The sequence below is a fragment of the Oncorhynchus keta genome, chromosome 11 (genome assembly GCF_023373465.1).
Source record: "Oncorhynchus keta strain PuntledgeMale-10-30-2019 chromosome 11, Oket_V2, whole genome shotgun sequence".
NCBI lineage: Eukaryota > Metazoa > Chordata > Actinopteri > Salmoniformes > Salmonidae > Oncorhynchus > Oncorhynchus keta.
In genome coordinates this window covers 48,406,557-48,423,226 of record NC_068431.1, presented here as the reverse complement: position 1 = coordinate 48,423,226, position 16,670 = coordinate 48,406,557, and the positions used below count along the sequence as shown (strand labels likewise).

Below are 16,670 nucleotides of genomic sequence, written 5' to 3'. Positions count from 1 at the left end.
TCTCTCTACTCCCACAGGCCTGACCACGCCCCCCTGCCCCAGGACATCTTGAATATAAATGACAAATTCCTACTCTGGCTGGGCTGATAGCCAGTTATTCTCCAAGCAGGTAGTAGAACAATCAGAACTGTTCTTGACATTTTGACTTACCTTTCTACTGCTGTTGTTGAGTTCTATTTTCCACATCCTGAAACTCTTGTCAAAAGTTGAACATTGAGCATAAGGAACACAGAGTTATTCTGGAGTAATTCTGTGTTTTTTCTGTTATAATTTTGGTTTGCAATCAACTTGAACTTTTGATCATTAAATGTTTAGCACAGGATAAACCTTTTGCGCTACTAATGGGCAGATTGTCACCTGGACCTTCGGATAAGCAACAGCGTCCCCTAGTGTTACAAAAGGTGTACCTCAGATGTCGCAATGTACTGTTATTGGCATCCTTTTTACGGCAAACGCCGATCAATGTAATTTTGATCTAGCAGCAGGTTAGGGGTCTTCAGAGCTGGTGAAATTTAATTCAACAGGTTCCGAGGACCATTATGCAGATCCAAAAAGAGGCAGACAAAACTGTCTTTGTGGCTAATTTAGGCAGTTCAGCTAATGAGGAAATTATTTTCGAGCTATTTTTGCAGGTAGGCTCCTATTTTCCACAGGCTCAAAAACTTGACGAAATAAATGGCAATGGATGTGTGGGTGAAATAAAACCACTAGCGTTTACTCCAGCTGAGCTGTCTGTCTGTCTGGGTGTAATCATTAGTCCAAGCAGTTGCAACTAAAACGAGAGTTTCTATTCGACAAATTGAGGTATGTCTTTCACCGTTTCGTTCTGTTTTCTTCCGTTTAAGAAACGATTGCAACAGATTTGGCATAATGAATACACCCCCTGGTGACAGTGGTTGCAACCCAACTAAGCAGGTCTTGCAGTTGGCTCTCTCTGTCGGTGGAAGTTAAGTTGTGTTTTCAATTTAAAATACATGTTGGCCAAATTCGTTTCTCTTATGTTTCATGCGGTAGTGTCATTGGTTTGATTTCTATCAAGCCAAAGCACTTTTTACATTAAATGTGAAAAATATGCAGAGATGATAAGATTGAGAATCAGGATAAGGCCACATCCAGTAATGTTGGTGGCCACAGGTGAAATGCAACAAAAAGGAAGTTGCACAGCAATATAATGTCTTATCTGTAAAAAATCATTCATTATCTGTGTCTGGTGTTTCACTTTTACACCGTGCCTTGTTTCATAACACCAGGCTGGGCCACTGAAGAAGGTCACCATCGCCCGAGACCGCGAGGGTCGCCAAAGGTCATATGGGTTTGTGTATTACAAGCATGCTGAAGCTGTACCCTATGCCATTGCCTTGCTGAATGGCACTTGGCTCTTTGGCCGTCAAATCAGGCTGCAGTACGGCACCGGTAGGCCAGTGTTTTGTGTCATCATTAAGAATTGCAGCTTTCAACTCACACATTTGGACTTATGACGTTTGCAGAGCAGCAATTTAGCATCAGGACATTTCCAAAACCTATTCATTCATAATTTGCTCTGTACATGAAGCAGGTTGTGTTCTTAAAGTAACTGTTGTTTCAGCTACTTAGGGATATTAGTGCCTTGTATATAGGTAGGGTGGAGGTTTTTAGGCCCTCCCCCTTGCCCCCCTGTAGGTAGCTCCCACCAGGATGGGGGATCTGGACCTCAAGGCACAGAGGATGACCGTGATGACCCTTCACATGACACACCCAGGTGAATCGGGCCAGACCATTTTATATCCGAGCATCTTCGTTTTGGCTAATGTTATGAACAGATTGTATCTAATGCTTGACCGTCTGTTTATTCTTCTTAGTATGAACGTAGGCCTCCCAGAGTCATCTGTGTTCCACTTCACAGGGCGTGCTGATGGCAGCGTCTCCTACCAGGACAAGTTACACTGGAGCAACATGGTGAGGACTCCCTGGGAATTAGAGGGCAATATTTTCAACATTCAGTACTTTGAATGCATTCAGTTGTGCAACTGACTAGATATCCCCCTTTCCTTTCCTTGTAAAACAAATAAGGTGCTTGACTAGCAGTTTTTTTGTTGTGTGTTGTAGGTGCGTGGCTACCCTTCTGAGCAGTACCCTCTGAGTATCACCCCTCCCCAGCCTCACTACTATGTCCCCCCGTCACCCTTGTGTCCCCCTATTGCCCCCCTACTGCCCTGGCCAATGCCAGGATATCCCCAATGGGCCCTTGCACGACCTCCCTGTCCCAGCCAGGGTCAGGCCCTCCTGCTCCCCCTGCCTCCCAGCTCTACCCAGCCCAGCAAGCAGACAGCTCACCAAAGTGAAGGGCCTAAGAGGCAGACAGCTCAGCAAGGAGAAGTGGAGACTGCGAAGCTACGCAAACACAGACGAAGCAGGGAGAGCAGACTGCAGAGGCACAGGAACAGATGCAAAAAGTGAACACATACACTCAAATAAACAATTAGCATTGGTCATCAAGTTTAAACGTGTAGCATACGCTAATATACTAAGATGCCCACAAGCTGTGTGGTTGTGAGGATGGTCATTTTCTCAGCTTTACAAATGCACAAACACTATACAACCATTAAAGACCGGCTGCTCTTAAATATAGCCCACAGTATTCCTTTGAATATTCCTGTACAAATATATGTATATATCTGTTTACGCAGTTTTGTTTCATATGCCCCTGACTGTTTTTCTGTTTCATCGTCTGGTGTGTTTACACCAAATAAATTGCACATTTCCTAAAGGAACTTAAATGTTTGGCAATTTTGATTTATGCGAGCAGCACTTCTAACTGTGTGACAGAATTAGGCATAACTGTCATCATTCTCATTGTCCCCACCATGAAATCGGGGAGGGGACTGTGGATCTGTCTCCGTCCGTTAGTACGTTGGTTACACGCAATATCTCAGACGACAGCACTTGCCCGATTGTGACTAAACTTGGGTGAATGATGTGTCTTGCCATAGAGATCTGGCGTTTACAAAATTACACTGATTGGCCCAAGGCAGGAGCTATAGTAATGAACTGAAATGTGATAGTCACATGCGATCTCAACTGGGCCAAGGGGGGGCTGCATTCGTGGGGGACGATGTTTACTGTTGCTTTGTTTTTAGTTGGATGTGTAGGTAGATTCAAGGATGATGGTCACTTCGAGTAGCAGAAACTATTCCTTTTGCTGACCTTGCATCATGTAGCTCATTTAGAATAGGGCTTAAACAAATCTGGTGTTGATACTTGCACACGTTTATACTTTAATTCTATCTAAATATTCTATTTAGCTAGAATCACCTTTGGTCTACTTAGATATAATTACCTTAGGTCCGATGTAATGTTTATGACGGGGGACTTCTGGTATAGTTCTCCTTCATTTTATTGCTTTGGTAATAAACAATGCTGTATGAACTCTGACAGCTTTAGTGAAAGCTGAATTTAGCACATAGATTAAATAAGTAGCGAACTCTGACTTAGGCAATATCTGAGCCTTAGTCATTTACTATGAGGATGCACGTTGTCTGATGTTCCAGAAGGAATTCCATGTCAGAGAGGGCGACAGAGTGAGGTTACTATCAGAGGGTACCTTCAGTGATAAGGTGGCATTAATAGCTCACTCACGTATCAGTGTTCAAAGTCTACTTAAAAGACAGGAGTGGATTTATGTTTCAGCGATGGATATTATGTAGAATATAAACTATACCTTTCTTGTAGCGTGTATGTGTTTGATAGTTTGTGCGTGGACGTTGAGTGTACAAAATATTAAGAAAACCTGCTCTGTCCACGACAGACTGACCAGGTGAATCCATCTACAGTTATGATCCCTTATTGATGTCACTTGTTAAATCCACTTCAGTCAGTGTAGATGACGGGGAGGAGACAGGTTAAAGAAGGAATTTTAAGCCTTGAGACAATTGAGACATGGATTGTGTATGTGTGCCATTCAGAGGGTGATCAGGCAAGACAAAATATTTATGTGCCTTTGAACAGGGGTATGGTACTGTAGTAGGTGCCAGGCGCACCGGTTTGTGTCAAGAACTGCAATGCTGCTGGGTGTTTCACGCTCAACAGTGTCCTGTATATATCAAGAAAGGTCCACCACCCAAAGGACATCCGGCCAACTTGACACAACTGTGGGAACCATTGGAGTCAACATTGGCCAGCATCCCTGTGGAACGCTTTCGACACCATGTAGAATCCATGCCCCGAAGAATTGAGGCTGTTCCGAGGGCAAAAGGGGGTGGGTGCAACTCAATATTAGGAAAGGGTTCATAATGTTTGGTATACATAGTGCACCCTACATGTGTGTGGAGTATCGTCCGTTTGGAAGTTGTATTCTGTTATTTCATTGTATCACATGCTGACCGAATGGTCAGATTGAGATGGGTTCAGAGTGAAGGGACTGTGCCAACCTCCATCCTTTAGACCAACTTACTTATTTTGTCATTCTCAGTGCTCTTGTTATTAAGGACACTCATTAGTGATATCACCAGTGATGCAGCATAGATTGGCTAACACTTTGTTGTTCCAGTGACTGCACAATAAAAGGTTTTACTGCTGCCCCTCACAGAGATAAAGGGCCAAGCTCTTATGAATAAGTCGCCCTTCAGAGAAATTCTCCTCGGCGGAGAGTCAAAGAAGCAGGCTGTAGATACAACAGAAAACGTAGGGCGTAGTTGGAGACTCACTCCGCAGTGCAGAATCCTATGATAGTTCATGACGGAGAAAGTGATTGAATCCCAGGGAATTCTGTGTGAGGTGTCAGCTGAAGGACAAGAAGACCGTGTGAGTGTGTGAGGACGTCAGGGAGCCATGTGGCGTGGGAAGCGACGTTGGTCGTCCACGGAGGTGCTGCTGAGTGTCCTGTGTCTGACCCTGCTGGCGGTGTGTGTCAGTCTCATCATCATCACCTGGCTCGCCATGCAGACTGACCGTAAGAAAAAACACTCCAGACTTTTGTTTTCTTTCCTCCCATTTCTGTCACTAAAACAGTCAGTATGTTTGTATAGAAATCAAATGTAATACTCTATGCTGTGCATAACTTATGGGTAAAACATATTCATTTGCCATAGTTTTGTTTTTGATCTGTTGGTCTTGTATGGAGTGACAAGTGTCAGTCACTGACAGTATGTGTGTTTGTTCCAGTGGACCAGTGTGGTCTTGGTGGGACTGAGTCTGTGTTCAGTGGGAGGCTGGTCATTACGAGGGGGGCTGTGTTTACTGAGAAGCTGAGAAACAGGAGCAGTCTGCAGTTCAAGTCCCTGGCCTTCGACACAGAGCATCTGGTATGCCGGGATACCATACACACATGTATCATTCTCCTGTCCACTCTCCTACACACTTTAGCCTTGTATTATAAATACTGTATTTTCTCACAGATATCTGACGCTTACGGCCGTGGCTCCCTCAATAATGACTTCAAGGCCTGTGAAGTTTTAGAATTCAGGTGAGAATTCAGGTGTATAATGATGTTTCCAAATGACAACCTCATAGCATAGTTACATATACTGAAAGTGACAATGTCGTTATACCTTTTCTGACCATGAATCACCCCATGTGACAGCAATGGCAGTGTGGTGGTGAACTTTGACCTGCAGTTTCGTCAGAGTGTGGAGGTGAAGGAGGCGGAGCAGCAGCTGGTGGCTGGGCTTCAGAGCACTGGGGGCCTGGTGGTTAACCAAAATAGCATCCAGGTCAGAGGTATACAGTAAATATGGAAAGTATTTATACCCCTTTATTTTTTTTCCTCATTTTGTTACGTTACAGCCTTATTCTAAAATGGATTAAATGGTGTTTTCCCCCTCAACAATCTACACACAATACCCCATAATGACAAAGCCAAAATAGGTTTTTAGATTGTTTTGCAAATGTAATAAATTACTGGAAGTTTATGAAGTGCAACTCTTTATTTTTTATAGTTTATTGCAAATGTAGATCTATTACCACATTACTCATCCAGTATGAAATGAGAATTTGAACCGATATGATGTTTCTGTTTAGTGAAAGAGGACCTAACTACATACCAGCCGACCTCTTCAACCAAATGGACCACTACACCTCATCTTTCCACTACATCTTCTTCAGGTGAGAACGGAATCGATAGGAAACACTTACAGTAGATTAGTCGTACTGTAGTACTGTACCAGTACCATTTTTTATATTTTTATTGATGATGGCGAATGATGATTAATGTCCATAGGGAAATGCCCACCTTATCATATGGCCTGTGGGGACGGCACTACATGTGTGGCCACCATGCAGTTTTGTGATGGAGTAGACAATTGTCCTGATGGCTCAGATGAAAACCATACTCTCTGTGGTGAGTGTTTGAGACTCAGTCTTTGCTGATTATGGAGGCCTCGTAACCTCGTCCCTACACTCTTAGAGAAAAATAATTCCAAAAGGGTTCTTCGGCTGTCCCCATAGGATAACCCTTTTTGGTTCCAGGTAGAACCCTTTTTGGGGTTCCATTTAGAACCCTCTAGGTGAGATCCGTCTGGTGGACGATTAATAACGAAGTGGAGAAACATTGTTCTTGACTGTATAGATGGTACAGAGTAACAAGAATGCCATGTCAACTCATAATGTGGGGTCTGGTAATGTGGTGATGAGTGCATTGGTAGTATAACAGACTTGAACTGTGTGGATATCTCTCATATTTCCATAGCAACAAAGTGCGATGGCCAATTCCTTCTTCTTGGTCCTACGGGCTCCTTCCATTCTGAAAACTTCCCTCTCCCCTACAACAATGGCATGATTTGCCGCTGGGTCATACGGTAGTCCTGCTTCTCACACTAACTACACACTACTCACTTTCATATACTTTTACCTGACATACCAGTCCTACCTCTCGACTTTTTGTGCTACCTTAATTTAAAATATACATACACTGTTCAAAAAAAGAAATGTAACACTAAAATAACACATCCTAGATCTGAATGAATGAAATATTCTTATTAAATACTTTTTTCTTTACCTAGTTGAATGTGCTGACAACAAAATCACACAGAAATGATCAATGGAAATCAAATTTATCAACCCATGGAGGTCTGGATTTGGAGTCACACTCAAAATTCAAGTGGAAAACCACACTACAGGCTGATCCAACTTTGATGTAATGTCTTTAAAACAAGTCAAAATGAGGCTCAGTAGTGTGTGTGGCGTCCACGTTCCTGTATGACCTCCCTACAACTCCTGGGCATGCTCCTGATGAGGTGGTCCTGGACAGTCTGTGGTGCAACGTGGCGTTGGTGGATGGAGCGAGACATGATGTCCCAGATGTGCTCAATTGGATTCAGGTCTGGGGAACGGGCGGGCCAGTCCATAGCATCAATGCCTTCCTCTTGCAGGAACTGCTGACACACTCCAGCCACATGAGGTCTAGCATTGTCTTGCATTAGGAGGAACCCAGGGCCAACCGCACCAGCATATGGTCTCACAAGGGGTCTGAGGATCTCATCTCGGTACCTAATGGCAGTCAGGCTACCTCTGGCGAGCACATGGAGGGCTGTGCGGCCCCCCAAAGAAATGCCACACCATGACTGACCCACCGTCAAACCGGTCATGCTGGAGGATGTTGCAGGCAGCAGAACGTTCTCCACGGCGTCTCCAGACTGTCACGTCTGTCACATGTGCTCAGTGTGAACCTGCTTTCATCTGTGAAGAGCACAGGGTGCCAGTGGCGAATTTGCCAATCTTGGTGTTCTCTGGCAAATTAAAAACGTCCTGCAAGGTGTTGGGCTGTAAGCACAACCCCCATCTGTGGACGTCGGGCCCTCATACCACCCTCATGGAGTCTGTTTCTGACCGTTTGAGCAGACACATGCACATTTGTGGCCTGCTGGAGGTCATTCTGCAGGGCTCTGGCAGTGCTCCTGCTGCTCCTCCTTGCACAAAGGCGGAGGTAGCGGTCCTGCTGCTGGGTTGTTGCCCTCCTACGGTCTCCTCCACGTCTCCTGATGTACTGGCCTGTCTCCTGGTAGCGCCTCCATGCTCTGGACACTACGCTGACAGACGCAGCAAACCTTCTTGCCACAGCTCGCATTGATGTGCCATCCTGGATGAGCTGCACTACCTGAGCCACTTGTGTGGGTTGTAGACTCCGTCTCATGCTACCACTAGAGTGAAAGCACCGCCAACATTCAAAAGTGACCAAAACATCAGCCAGGAAGCATAGGAACTGAGAAGTGGTCTGGTCCCCACCTGCAGAACCAGTCCTTTATTGCGGGTGGCTTTATTGCGGTAGGCAATTAGCTATAATTTCCACCTGTTGTCTATTCCTTTTGCACAACAGCATGTGAAAATGGTTGTCTATCAGTGTTGCTTCCTAAGTGGACAGTTTGATTTCACAGAAGTGTGATTGACTTGGAGTTACATTGTGTTGTTTAAGTGTTCCCTTTATTTTTTTGAGCAGTGTCAGTCAAAAGTTTGGACACCCCTACTCATTCTATGGTTTTTCTTTATTTTTACTATTTTCTACATTGTAGAATAATAGTGAAGACATCAAAACTATGAAATAACACATATGGAATCATGTTGTAACCCAAAAAGTGTTACATATATATTTTATATTTGAGGTTCTTCAAAGTAGCCACCCTTTTGCCTTCTTGATTTTTTCACAGGTGGCAGGGTAGACTAGTGGTAAGAGTGTTGGACTAGTAACCGGAAGGTTGCAAGTTCAAATCCCCAAGCTGATAAGGTACAAATCTGTTGTTCTTCCCCTGAACAGGCACTGTTCCTAGGACGTCATTGAAAATAAGAATTTGTTCTTAACTGACTTGCCTAGTTAAATAAAGGTTAAAACATGTTTTTTTTTTAAATGACAGCTTTGCACGCTCTTGGCATTCTCTCATGAGGTAGTTACCTGGAATGCATTTCAATTAACAGATTCTTAATGCGTTTGAGCCAATCAGTTGTGTTGTGACAAGGTAGGGGTGATATATAGAAGATAGCCCTATTTGGTAAAAGACCAAGTCCATATTATGGCAAGAACAGCTCAAATAAGTAAAGGGATACGACAGTCCATCAATACTTCAAGACATGAAGGTCAGTCAACCCGGAAAAGTTAAATTACTTTGAAGGTTTCTTGAAGTGCGGTCGCAAAAACCATCAAGCGCTATGATGAAACTGGCTCTCATGAGGACCACCACAGGAAAGGAAGACCCAGAGTCTGCTACATAGGAAAAGTTCATTAAAGTTTCCAGCCTCAGAAATTGCAGCCCAAATAAATGCTTCACCGAGTTTAAGTAACAGACACATCTCAACATCAACTGTTCAGAGGAGACTGTGTGAATTAGGCCTTTATGGTCAAATTGATGCAAATAAACGACTACTAAAGGACACCAATGAGAAGAAGAGACTTGCTTGGGCCAAGAAACACAAGCAATGGACAATAGACCGGTGGAAATCTGTCCTTTGGTTTGATGAGTCCAAATTTGAGATTTTTGGTTCCAACCACCGTGTTTTTGTGAGACGCAGAGTAGGTGAACGGATGATCTCTGCATGTGTGGTTCTCACCGTGAAGCATGGAGGAGGAGGAGGTGTGATGTTGTGGGGTTACTACATGTTATTTCATAGTTTTGATGTCTTCACTATTATTCTACAATGTAGAAAATAGTAAAAATAAAGAAAAATCCCTTGAATGAGTAAGTGTGTCCAAACGTTTGACTGGTACTGTATATTTGTTATTTTTAGAGTTCAGAAAGGACTGGCTATAAAGATGAATTTCCACTCATTCGACACAGAAGAAGAGATTGATACTCTCAGTCTGTATGAGGGCACAGGACAGGGGAAAAATCTGACATGTAAGTATATAACACTCCTGAGCAAATATGTACTAATTTCTATTCAGCAAAATATCTATATAAACTACAGTAATAGCCCACATACCACCCCCTATGGCTGTGTTTCAGACCTGCTGTCAGGCCGTTCCCCAGGCACTGTGTGGCTGCTGTCTGACAAGGCCACTGTTGAGTTCTCTTCTGACGATTACAACAATTTCCACGGATTTAACGCCACCTACTCAGCAGAAGACATCAGCAACCTCTCTAGTAAACTTAAAGCAGCGTATCCCAAACTCGGTCCTCGGGATCCTAAGGGGTGCACGTTTTTGTTCTTGCACTAACACTACACAGCTGATTCAAATTATCAAAGCTTGATGATTAGTTTATTATTTGAATCAGCTGTGTAGTCCCTTGGGGTCCCGAGGACCGAGTTTGGGAAACCCTGCCTAAAAGATTTCCTTTGAAGTTATCAGAACAAACTAGAAGGAAGCTTGCAATATGATTTGGTTTTGGGTCTCTGTGAAATGGCCGTGACAGTGTTCCTCTCTGTCCTCTCAGATGAAGAGAGGCTGAGCTGCTCCTTTGAGGAGGGCCTGTGTTTCTGGAGGCAGGAGCCTGAGGATGAAGGGGACTGGATACGCACCAATACCCCAACATTCCCCCCTTTCACAGGCCCAAACTTTGATCATACATTTGGTAACCAATCAGGTGTGTCATTATGTGACAAGACATTACTTTACTTAGCTGAGACCATATGATTTCATGTCGAAGTCGCAATGCTGCAGTCTGTTTCTGTTCTGTGACTGTTATTGTGTTCTGACGAAGCAGGCTACTACATTGTCACACCGGGAAGCCCTGGCCAGTGGGAGAAGAACTTCAAGATCCGCAGCCTCCGATTAGCTCATTCAAAAGAACCAATGTGTCTGAAGTTCTGGTAAGTGACCCTCTCCCCCTCTATTCATGTACTGTCTGTGGATATCCATCTCTAAACACATAGCCTCTCACCAGATGTGTATTTATGCTACTTGTTGCTCCAGGTACCACATGTATGGAGAGAATGTGCATCGGCTGAGGGTGTTGGTAGAGAGACGGTCAACTTCTTTGGTCAGAGAAGCTTTAGTCATTGTGGTCTTCCAGAAGGAGGGGAACTATGGAGATAACTGGAACTTTGGCCAGGTCACCCTGAACAGCCCAGCTGATGCGACGGTCAGAGCACTCTGAATCCCACACTGTGTAATTGCCACGTTGTTATACTTGGCTGTGCGTGTTACGTCTTTCTATAAGGATCTGTCTCTTCGCTGCGATGTTCTTCTCCAGGTGGTTTTTGAGGCTCAGAAGAAGGGGGGTATGAAGAATGACATCGCCCTGGATGACATTAGTCTGACAAATGGTCCCTGTGGGGCCGACCCACCAGACCCAACAGTGGTTCCCACCCCTACAACACCACCTCCAATACCTTGTATGTTACTGTTAACCACATGGTCTTCACATGGAACACTTTGACACAGGCCGTCCATTCCGAACAGAAACACCCCATCATCGTTAACCAGCACACTCATCCACTACCACTGAGTCACCAACTCGCCCTCTCTCACCTGACAATCACTGTTCTGTGTCCGTTAATGTCATGTGTCCTTGTTTTCCATGGTAGCATCTAAAGCGTGTATTCCTTCCTCTTTCTCAGCTGACTGTGGAGGACCTTTTGACCTCTGGGAACCCAACTCTACATTCAGCTCCCCCAACTACCCACACTCCTATGGAAACAAGGCTTCTTGTACGAACTTAGTTTTTTGTTTAATTTTTTTAAATAATTGGTTGAAATGTGGTGTTCATACATCTGTTTATCCTGGGAAAGGTTTGTGGACTCTTCATGCCAGGGAAGGATGGAACATCCTGCTTCACTTCCTGGATTTTGACGTTGAGTCGACCTATGACATGGTGGAGGTGCGGGATGGGGCGGGGCCACAGTCTGAACTGCTGGGTGAGTCTCTGACCCTCCTCTTACTGTGACGTCCTTCCTACACGAGCCTCTGTCATGTTACCATGACACTGTTAGTTGTTATTGAATATGCAGATGAGGTTTACTGTGGTGAATTGATGAGTGTTTTTTTGTCAGGTGTCTTCACTGGTACTGATGCTACCTTTCCAGATGTGATCTCCACAGCCAATCAGATCACAGTGTTATTCTTTACGGACAGTACAGGGTACGGCAGAGGGTTCCGTGCCAACTTCACATCTGGATTAGCACTGGGCATGCCAAGTAAGATTTTATATTAAGTAACCAATTCAACATTCTAAAGTCCAAAATTAGTAGTTCTGAATTAACCTTACCTGATGTACTCTTTGTTCTTCAATAGCCAAGTAACCTAACTGCCTTTGTCATTTCAAATTCCAGAGCCTTGTGTCACTGGGCAATATCGGTGTCAGTCTGGAGAATGTATCTCCAATGCCAGTGTGTGTAACGGCCAACCAGACTGCGCTGACTCCTCAGACGAAGCTGACTGTGGTGAGTAAAACAAATGAAGCTGTGACCCTGTTCACACTCATACAGCAATTCATGCCAGTAAAAGTCACGTGGGCCAAAAGACTGGTAAAGTGGTTCTCCATGATTCTATGCGTTTTAGTGCATCAGGTATCAGTGGACAGGACGAGTGTCAGACATCTGCAGCTCCAGGTCCAGACCACCCGGTACACAACCTGTGGTCAACACTGGAACTCTCAGCTCTCCCACTTCATGTGTCGTTACCTGGGCTACAGGTGAGACCTCTGTATGTGTGTGTGTGTGTGTGTGTGTGTGTGTGTGTGTGTGTGTGTGTGTGTGTGTGTGTGTGTGTGTGTGTGTGTGTGTGTGTGTGTGTGTGTGTGTGTGTGTGTGTGTGTGTGTGTGTGTGTGTGAGTGTGAGAAACAGTCATTCTTTGTATGTTTGACAGAGTGAAGGACAGGGAGTCAGTCACTGTGTTAACATGTACTCTAGATCAGGAAGTGCCCTCCTCATACCATCCACAGAGAAAGACTCTCCCTTCACCACCGTGAGTGTGGCAGCCAACGGTACCCTGGACCTGACCCCCAGGTACACTACATTCAACAAACGGCTTTAATTTATGTTTTTTTTTAAATAAGTAATTTAGCAGGCGCTCTTATCCAGAGCTACTTACAGGAGCAATTAAGTGCCTTGCTCAAGGGCACATCGGCCAATTTTTCACGTAGTCGGCTCGGGAATTGAGGAAATCCAACCTTTCGGTTACTGACCCAACCCTCTTAACCTCTAGGCTACCTGCCTCTAATAATTCAACTTTGATTCAACAGTCATACCAGCATCCAACTTGTTTGCTTCTATTTCCCATAGTGAAAAATGTACGGGTGAAAAGGTTATATCTTTGGAATGTGACAACCAACGTGAGTATGAAAAGCATAAAGCATCAACATAGTAGCATGATAGTCCTCATTCACATACAGACATTGACACGTATTGACAACTGAACAAAATACACTCAAAAACACTATACTGTGCATTTTAGCGTGTGGCGTCCGTATGGTCTCCCAGAAGATGGATCGAAGTGGGTCCACTGAACGAAGGAGGGAGGAGAAAGGAGAGGAGGAGTCGGAGGAGGGTGGAACTGTCAGAGTGGTGGGAGGGACAGACTCTCGTAAGGGGGCGTGGCCATGGATGGTGTCGCTGTACTTTAGGGGCCGCCATGTGTGTGGAGCTACTCTGATTGACAACGAGTGGTTGGTCACCGCTGCACACTGCGTTTATGGGTGAGGAATACTCCTCTGCATTTATACTGTTTGTTTATACTCCCGTATTCACCTTTACTTTGTGTACACTGTAAATATACACTGTGTATACACCTGAGCCTCACCTTTCTCTGCACACAACATGTCACATGTTTCTGTGCATTTACCCTCAACTGAGTTTGACCTATTTGAGTACAGAGTAGCTCTACCATTGTTTTTCTGGTCCATACATTTGGAGTTTCACAGCCCATGTCTATGTTGACGGCTGTCTTTTTATCCTGCAGGAAAAATATTCACCTTTCCAACTGGGAGGCAGTTTTGGGCCTTCACTCCCAGGACAGTGTAGATGTCCTCCCATCACAGACCCGAAAGGTCGACCACATCATCATGAACAAACACTACAACAGAAGGACCAAGGATGCTGACATCGCAATGATGCACCTTCAAACAAACGTCAACTTCACAGGTGTGCAATCAAACACCCCTCTGCTCTACATAGCCTGAGAGTTTGGCCTTATGTCAGATTGGCACGGAGCACAAGGGGCCATGTCATGTTGTGTTCATATAAAGTGGATTATTAAGTAGATTATTAAGTAGATGTACCTCACATATTCACACAGATCCACACACACATGATTTAATATACACACAGATCCACACACACATGATTTAATATTCACATAGATCCACACACACATGATTTAATCTTCACACAGATCCACACACACAGGATATCATATTGACACAGGTCCTTCTTTTACAGATAACATTCAACCCATCTGTCTGCCAGGAAGTGACCAGCAGTTTGAGGCTGGGATGAAGTGTTTCATTACAGGCTGGGGAGCAGAAGTAGAGCAAGGTTAGGACTTTGGTGTCACTCAATCAAATCAAATTTTATTTGTCACATACACGTGTTTAGCAGATGTTATTGCGGGTGTAGCGAAATGCTTGTGTTTCTAGCTCCAACAGTGCAGTAATATCTAACAAGTAATATGTAAAAATACACTCAATCTAAAGTAAAGGAATGGAATTAAGAATATATAAATATTTGTACGAGGAATGTCAGAGCGGCATAGAGTAAGATACAGTAGAATAGGACAGAACACAGTATATAAATATGAGATGTCATGGAAAATATGTGAACATTATTATTAAAGTGACTAGTGTTCCAATTATTAAAGTGGCCAGTGATTTCAAGTCAATGTATAGGATAGCAGCCTCTAATATGCTAGTGATGGCTATTTAACAGTATGATGGCCTTGAGATAGAAGCTGTTTTTCAGCCTCTTGGTCCCAGCTTTGATGCACCTGTACTGACCTTGCCAACTGGATGATAGCAGGATGAACAGGCAGTGGCTCGGTTGGTTGTTGTCCTTGATGATCTTTTTGGCCTTCCTGTGACATCGGGTGCTGTAGGTGTCCTGGAGGGCAGGTAGTTTGCCCCTGATGTTGCGTTGGGCAGACCGAACCACCCTCTGGAGAGCCCTGCGGTTGTGGGTGGTGCAGTTGCCGTACCAGGCAGTGATACAGCCCGACAGGATGCTCTCAATTGTAAAAGTTTGTGAGGGTTTTAGGTGTCAAGCCAAATTTCTTCAGCCTCCTAAGTTAGTTCACAATGTCATTAACAGGTTAATCTGAGGATATGGTTGATGAAAAGCGCTATACAATTGAAATTGATCATTATAATTGATGTATGTGCCTGTAAATGTTGATATTCCCTCCAGGCACATCAGCTAATGTGCTGCAGCAGGCAGTGCTGCCCCTGGTGAGCCGCTCTGAGTGTCAGAAGCTGCTACCTGAGTACAACATTACAGCAAGGATGGTGTGTGCCGGCTACTCTGAGGGGGGAGTGGACTCCTGCCAGGTACATGGATTTCAATGGTCATAACCCTCTGTGGGCAGAACATGCTACATGTCTGTGAAAGAACTGCACCAGGAAAACTTTTAGATAGTATACTATCCCAGTGGAGCAAAATATGGTATACTGCCCCCAAGGCAGCACTTGATAGTAAAGTTAGGGTATTTGTGTATTGTACAGTACAATGCCAGCTGTACACAATGCCATCCACAGTTAGTAGTATCCATGTACAGTGTGCGAGAATTATGTCCAGTCTCTTCCTGTTGTTTTAGGGGGACTCTGGAGGTCCTCTCATGTGTGAGGAGGATGGCCACTGGGTGCAGGTTGGCGTGATTTCTTTTGGTGTGGGGTGTGGCCGCCCGCAGCGCCCTGGTGTGTACGCCCTGGTCTCCCAGTTCACTGACTGGGTCGTCCAGACCAGACGGCTCTCCTGACACGGGGGACACTGGGATTACAGGCTCCAGGGAAACAGAATATTCAGTCCTGAATTAGGATCATATGCAGTCTTGGTTACTAAATCAATCAATGTGTTTGAATAAGTACAATGGTGTAACACAGATTTACAGGGATATTCAAAATATGTACAAATAATTGTTTGCATTTCTATGCTATCTTATACTTATAAAAATCAGTTGTTGTACCTACAACACAAATGAGACTTCCCATGGCTGGTCCTGAAGAAGAAATGAAATGTTGTGAAATAATGACACAAGATGGCAGTATCTTGCGTATTATGCTTTGGAGATGATGTGTTTTTTTTCACACCACAATGCCTTGTGAATTACAGTGATGTTGTATGCATTTGATCTTAACACTAGAGACAAACCTTCTTACTGTCAATAAATGTTTACATGTTTCCTATTCCTTTTCAAGTCATTGAATGGTAAAAGTTGGGGCTGAATAGTTAGAATGCTCATGTACTGTATACACTGAGTGTATCAAACATTATGAACACCTAATATTGAGTTGCACCCACACTTTTGCCCTCAGAACAGCCTCAGTTCGTTGGGGCTTGGACTCTACATGGTGTCGAAAGCATTCCACAGGGATGCTGGCCCATGTTGACTCCAATGCTTCCCACGGTTGTGTCTAGTTGGCTGGATGTCCTTTGTGAGGTGGACCGTTCTTGATACACACGGGAAACTGTTGAGCATGAAACACCCAGCAGCATTGCAGTTCTTGACACAAATCTGCCTGGCACCTTCTACCATACCCCGTTCATAGCCACTTAAATCTTTTGTCTTTCCCATTCACCCTCTAAATGGCACACATACACAATTCATGTTTCAAGGCTTAAA

The 16,670-nt window shown here is 44.3% G+C and overlaps 2 protein-coding genes across 5 annotated transcripts; both read left to right on the top strand.

Moving 5' to 3' along the window:
* Window positions 1-4: 4 nt before the first annotated feature.
* Window positions 5-2,750, top strand: rbm11 (RNA binding motif protein 11). 2 transcript variants are annotated; one of them, XM_035781024.2, is made up of 5 exons: window positions 5-109; window positions 1,251-1,413; window positions 1,660-1,738; window positions 1,839-1,935; window positions 2,086-2,750. In XM_035781024.2, the coding sequence occupies exons 1-5, from the start codon at window positions 59-61 to the stop codon at window positions 2,434-2,436; spliced, it is 741 nt and encodes a 246-aa protein (XP_035636917.1). In that variant the 5' UTR covers window positions 5-58; the 3' UTR covers window positions 2,437-2,750. The 2 variants fall into 2 exon arrangements, with proteins under 2 accessions (XP_035636917.1, XP_035636916.1); XM_035781023.1 differs by lacking the exon at window positions 5-109 and adding an exon at window positions 429-632.
* Window positions 2,751-4,567: 1,817 nt separating this feature from the next.
* tmprss15 (transmembrane serine protease 15) lies at window positions 4,568-16,233 on the top strand. 3 transcript variants are annotated; one of them, XM_035781014.2, is made up of 25 exons: window positions 4,568-4,927; window positions 5,140-5,279; window positions 5,373-5,440; window positions 5,558-5,694; window positions 5,995-6,078; window positions 6,194-6,313; window positions 6,662-6,770; window positions 9,688-9,797; window positions 9,906-10,043; window positions 10,335-10,484; window positions 10,605-10,710; window positions 10,814-10,982; window positions 11,094-11,235; window positions 11,461-11,550; window positions 11,632-11,757; window positions 11,893-12,036; window positions 12,172-12,282; window positions 12,401-12,533; window positions 12,752-12,847; window positions 13,124-13,173; window positions 13,296-13,536; window positions 13,800-13,981; window positions 14,279-14,374; window positions 15,239-15,378; window positions 15,645-16,233. In XM_035781014.2, exons 1-25 carry the CDS (start codon window positions 4,807-4,809, stop codon window positions 15,804-15,806), a joined length of 3,165 nt encoding a protein of 1,054 aa, XP_035636907.1. In that variant the 5' UTR covers window positions 4,568-4,806; the 3' UTR covers window positions 15,807-16,233. The 3 variants fall into 3 exon arrangements, with proteins under 3 accessions (XP_035636907.1, XP_035636906.1, XP_035636908.1); XM_035781013.2 differs by having other exon boundaries at window positions 10,602-10,710; XM_035781015.2 differs by lacking the exons at window positions 4,568-4,927; window positions 5,140-5,279; window positions 5,373-5,440 and having other exon boundaries at window positions 5,667-5,687; window positions 10,602-10,710.
* The last annotated feature ends 437 nt before the right edge of the window (window positions 16,234-16,670 follow it).

Excerpts from the sequence above, each read along its gene's own strand:
- rbm11 (XM_035781023.1), top strand. The coding sequence starts at position 540 with ATGCAGATCCAAAAAGAGGCAGACAAAACTGTCTTTGTGGCTAATTTA. Across the intron at positions 1,739-1,838 it reads CCTTCACATGACACACCCAG|TATGAACGTAGGCCTCCCAG; the intron begins GTGAATCGGGCC and ends TATTCTTCTTAG. Across the intron at positions 1,936-2,085 it reads AGTTACACTGGAGCAACATG|GTGCGTGGCTACCCTTCTGA; the intron begins GTGAGGACTCCC and ends TGTGTGTTGTAG.
- tmprss15 (XM_035781013.2), top strand. The coding sequence starts at position 4,807 with ATGTGGCGTGGGAAGCGACGTTGGTCGTCCACGGAGGTGCTGCTGAGT. Across the intron at positions 5,695-5,994 it reads AAATAGCATCCAGGTCAGAG|TGAAAGAGGACCTAACTACA; the intron begins GTATACAGTAAA and ends GTTTCTGTTTAG. Across the intron at positions 6,079-6,193 it reads TTCCACTACATCTTCTTCAG|GGAAATGCCCACCTTATCAT; the intron begins GTGAGAACGGAA and ends TAATGTCCATAG.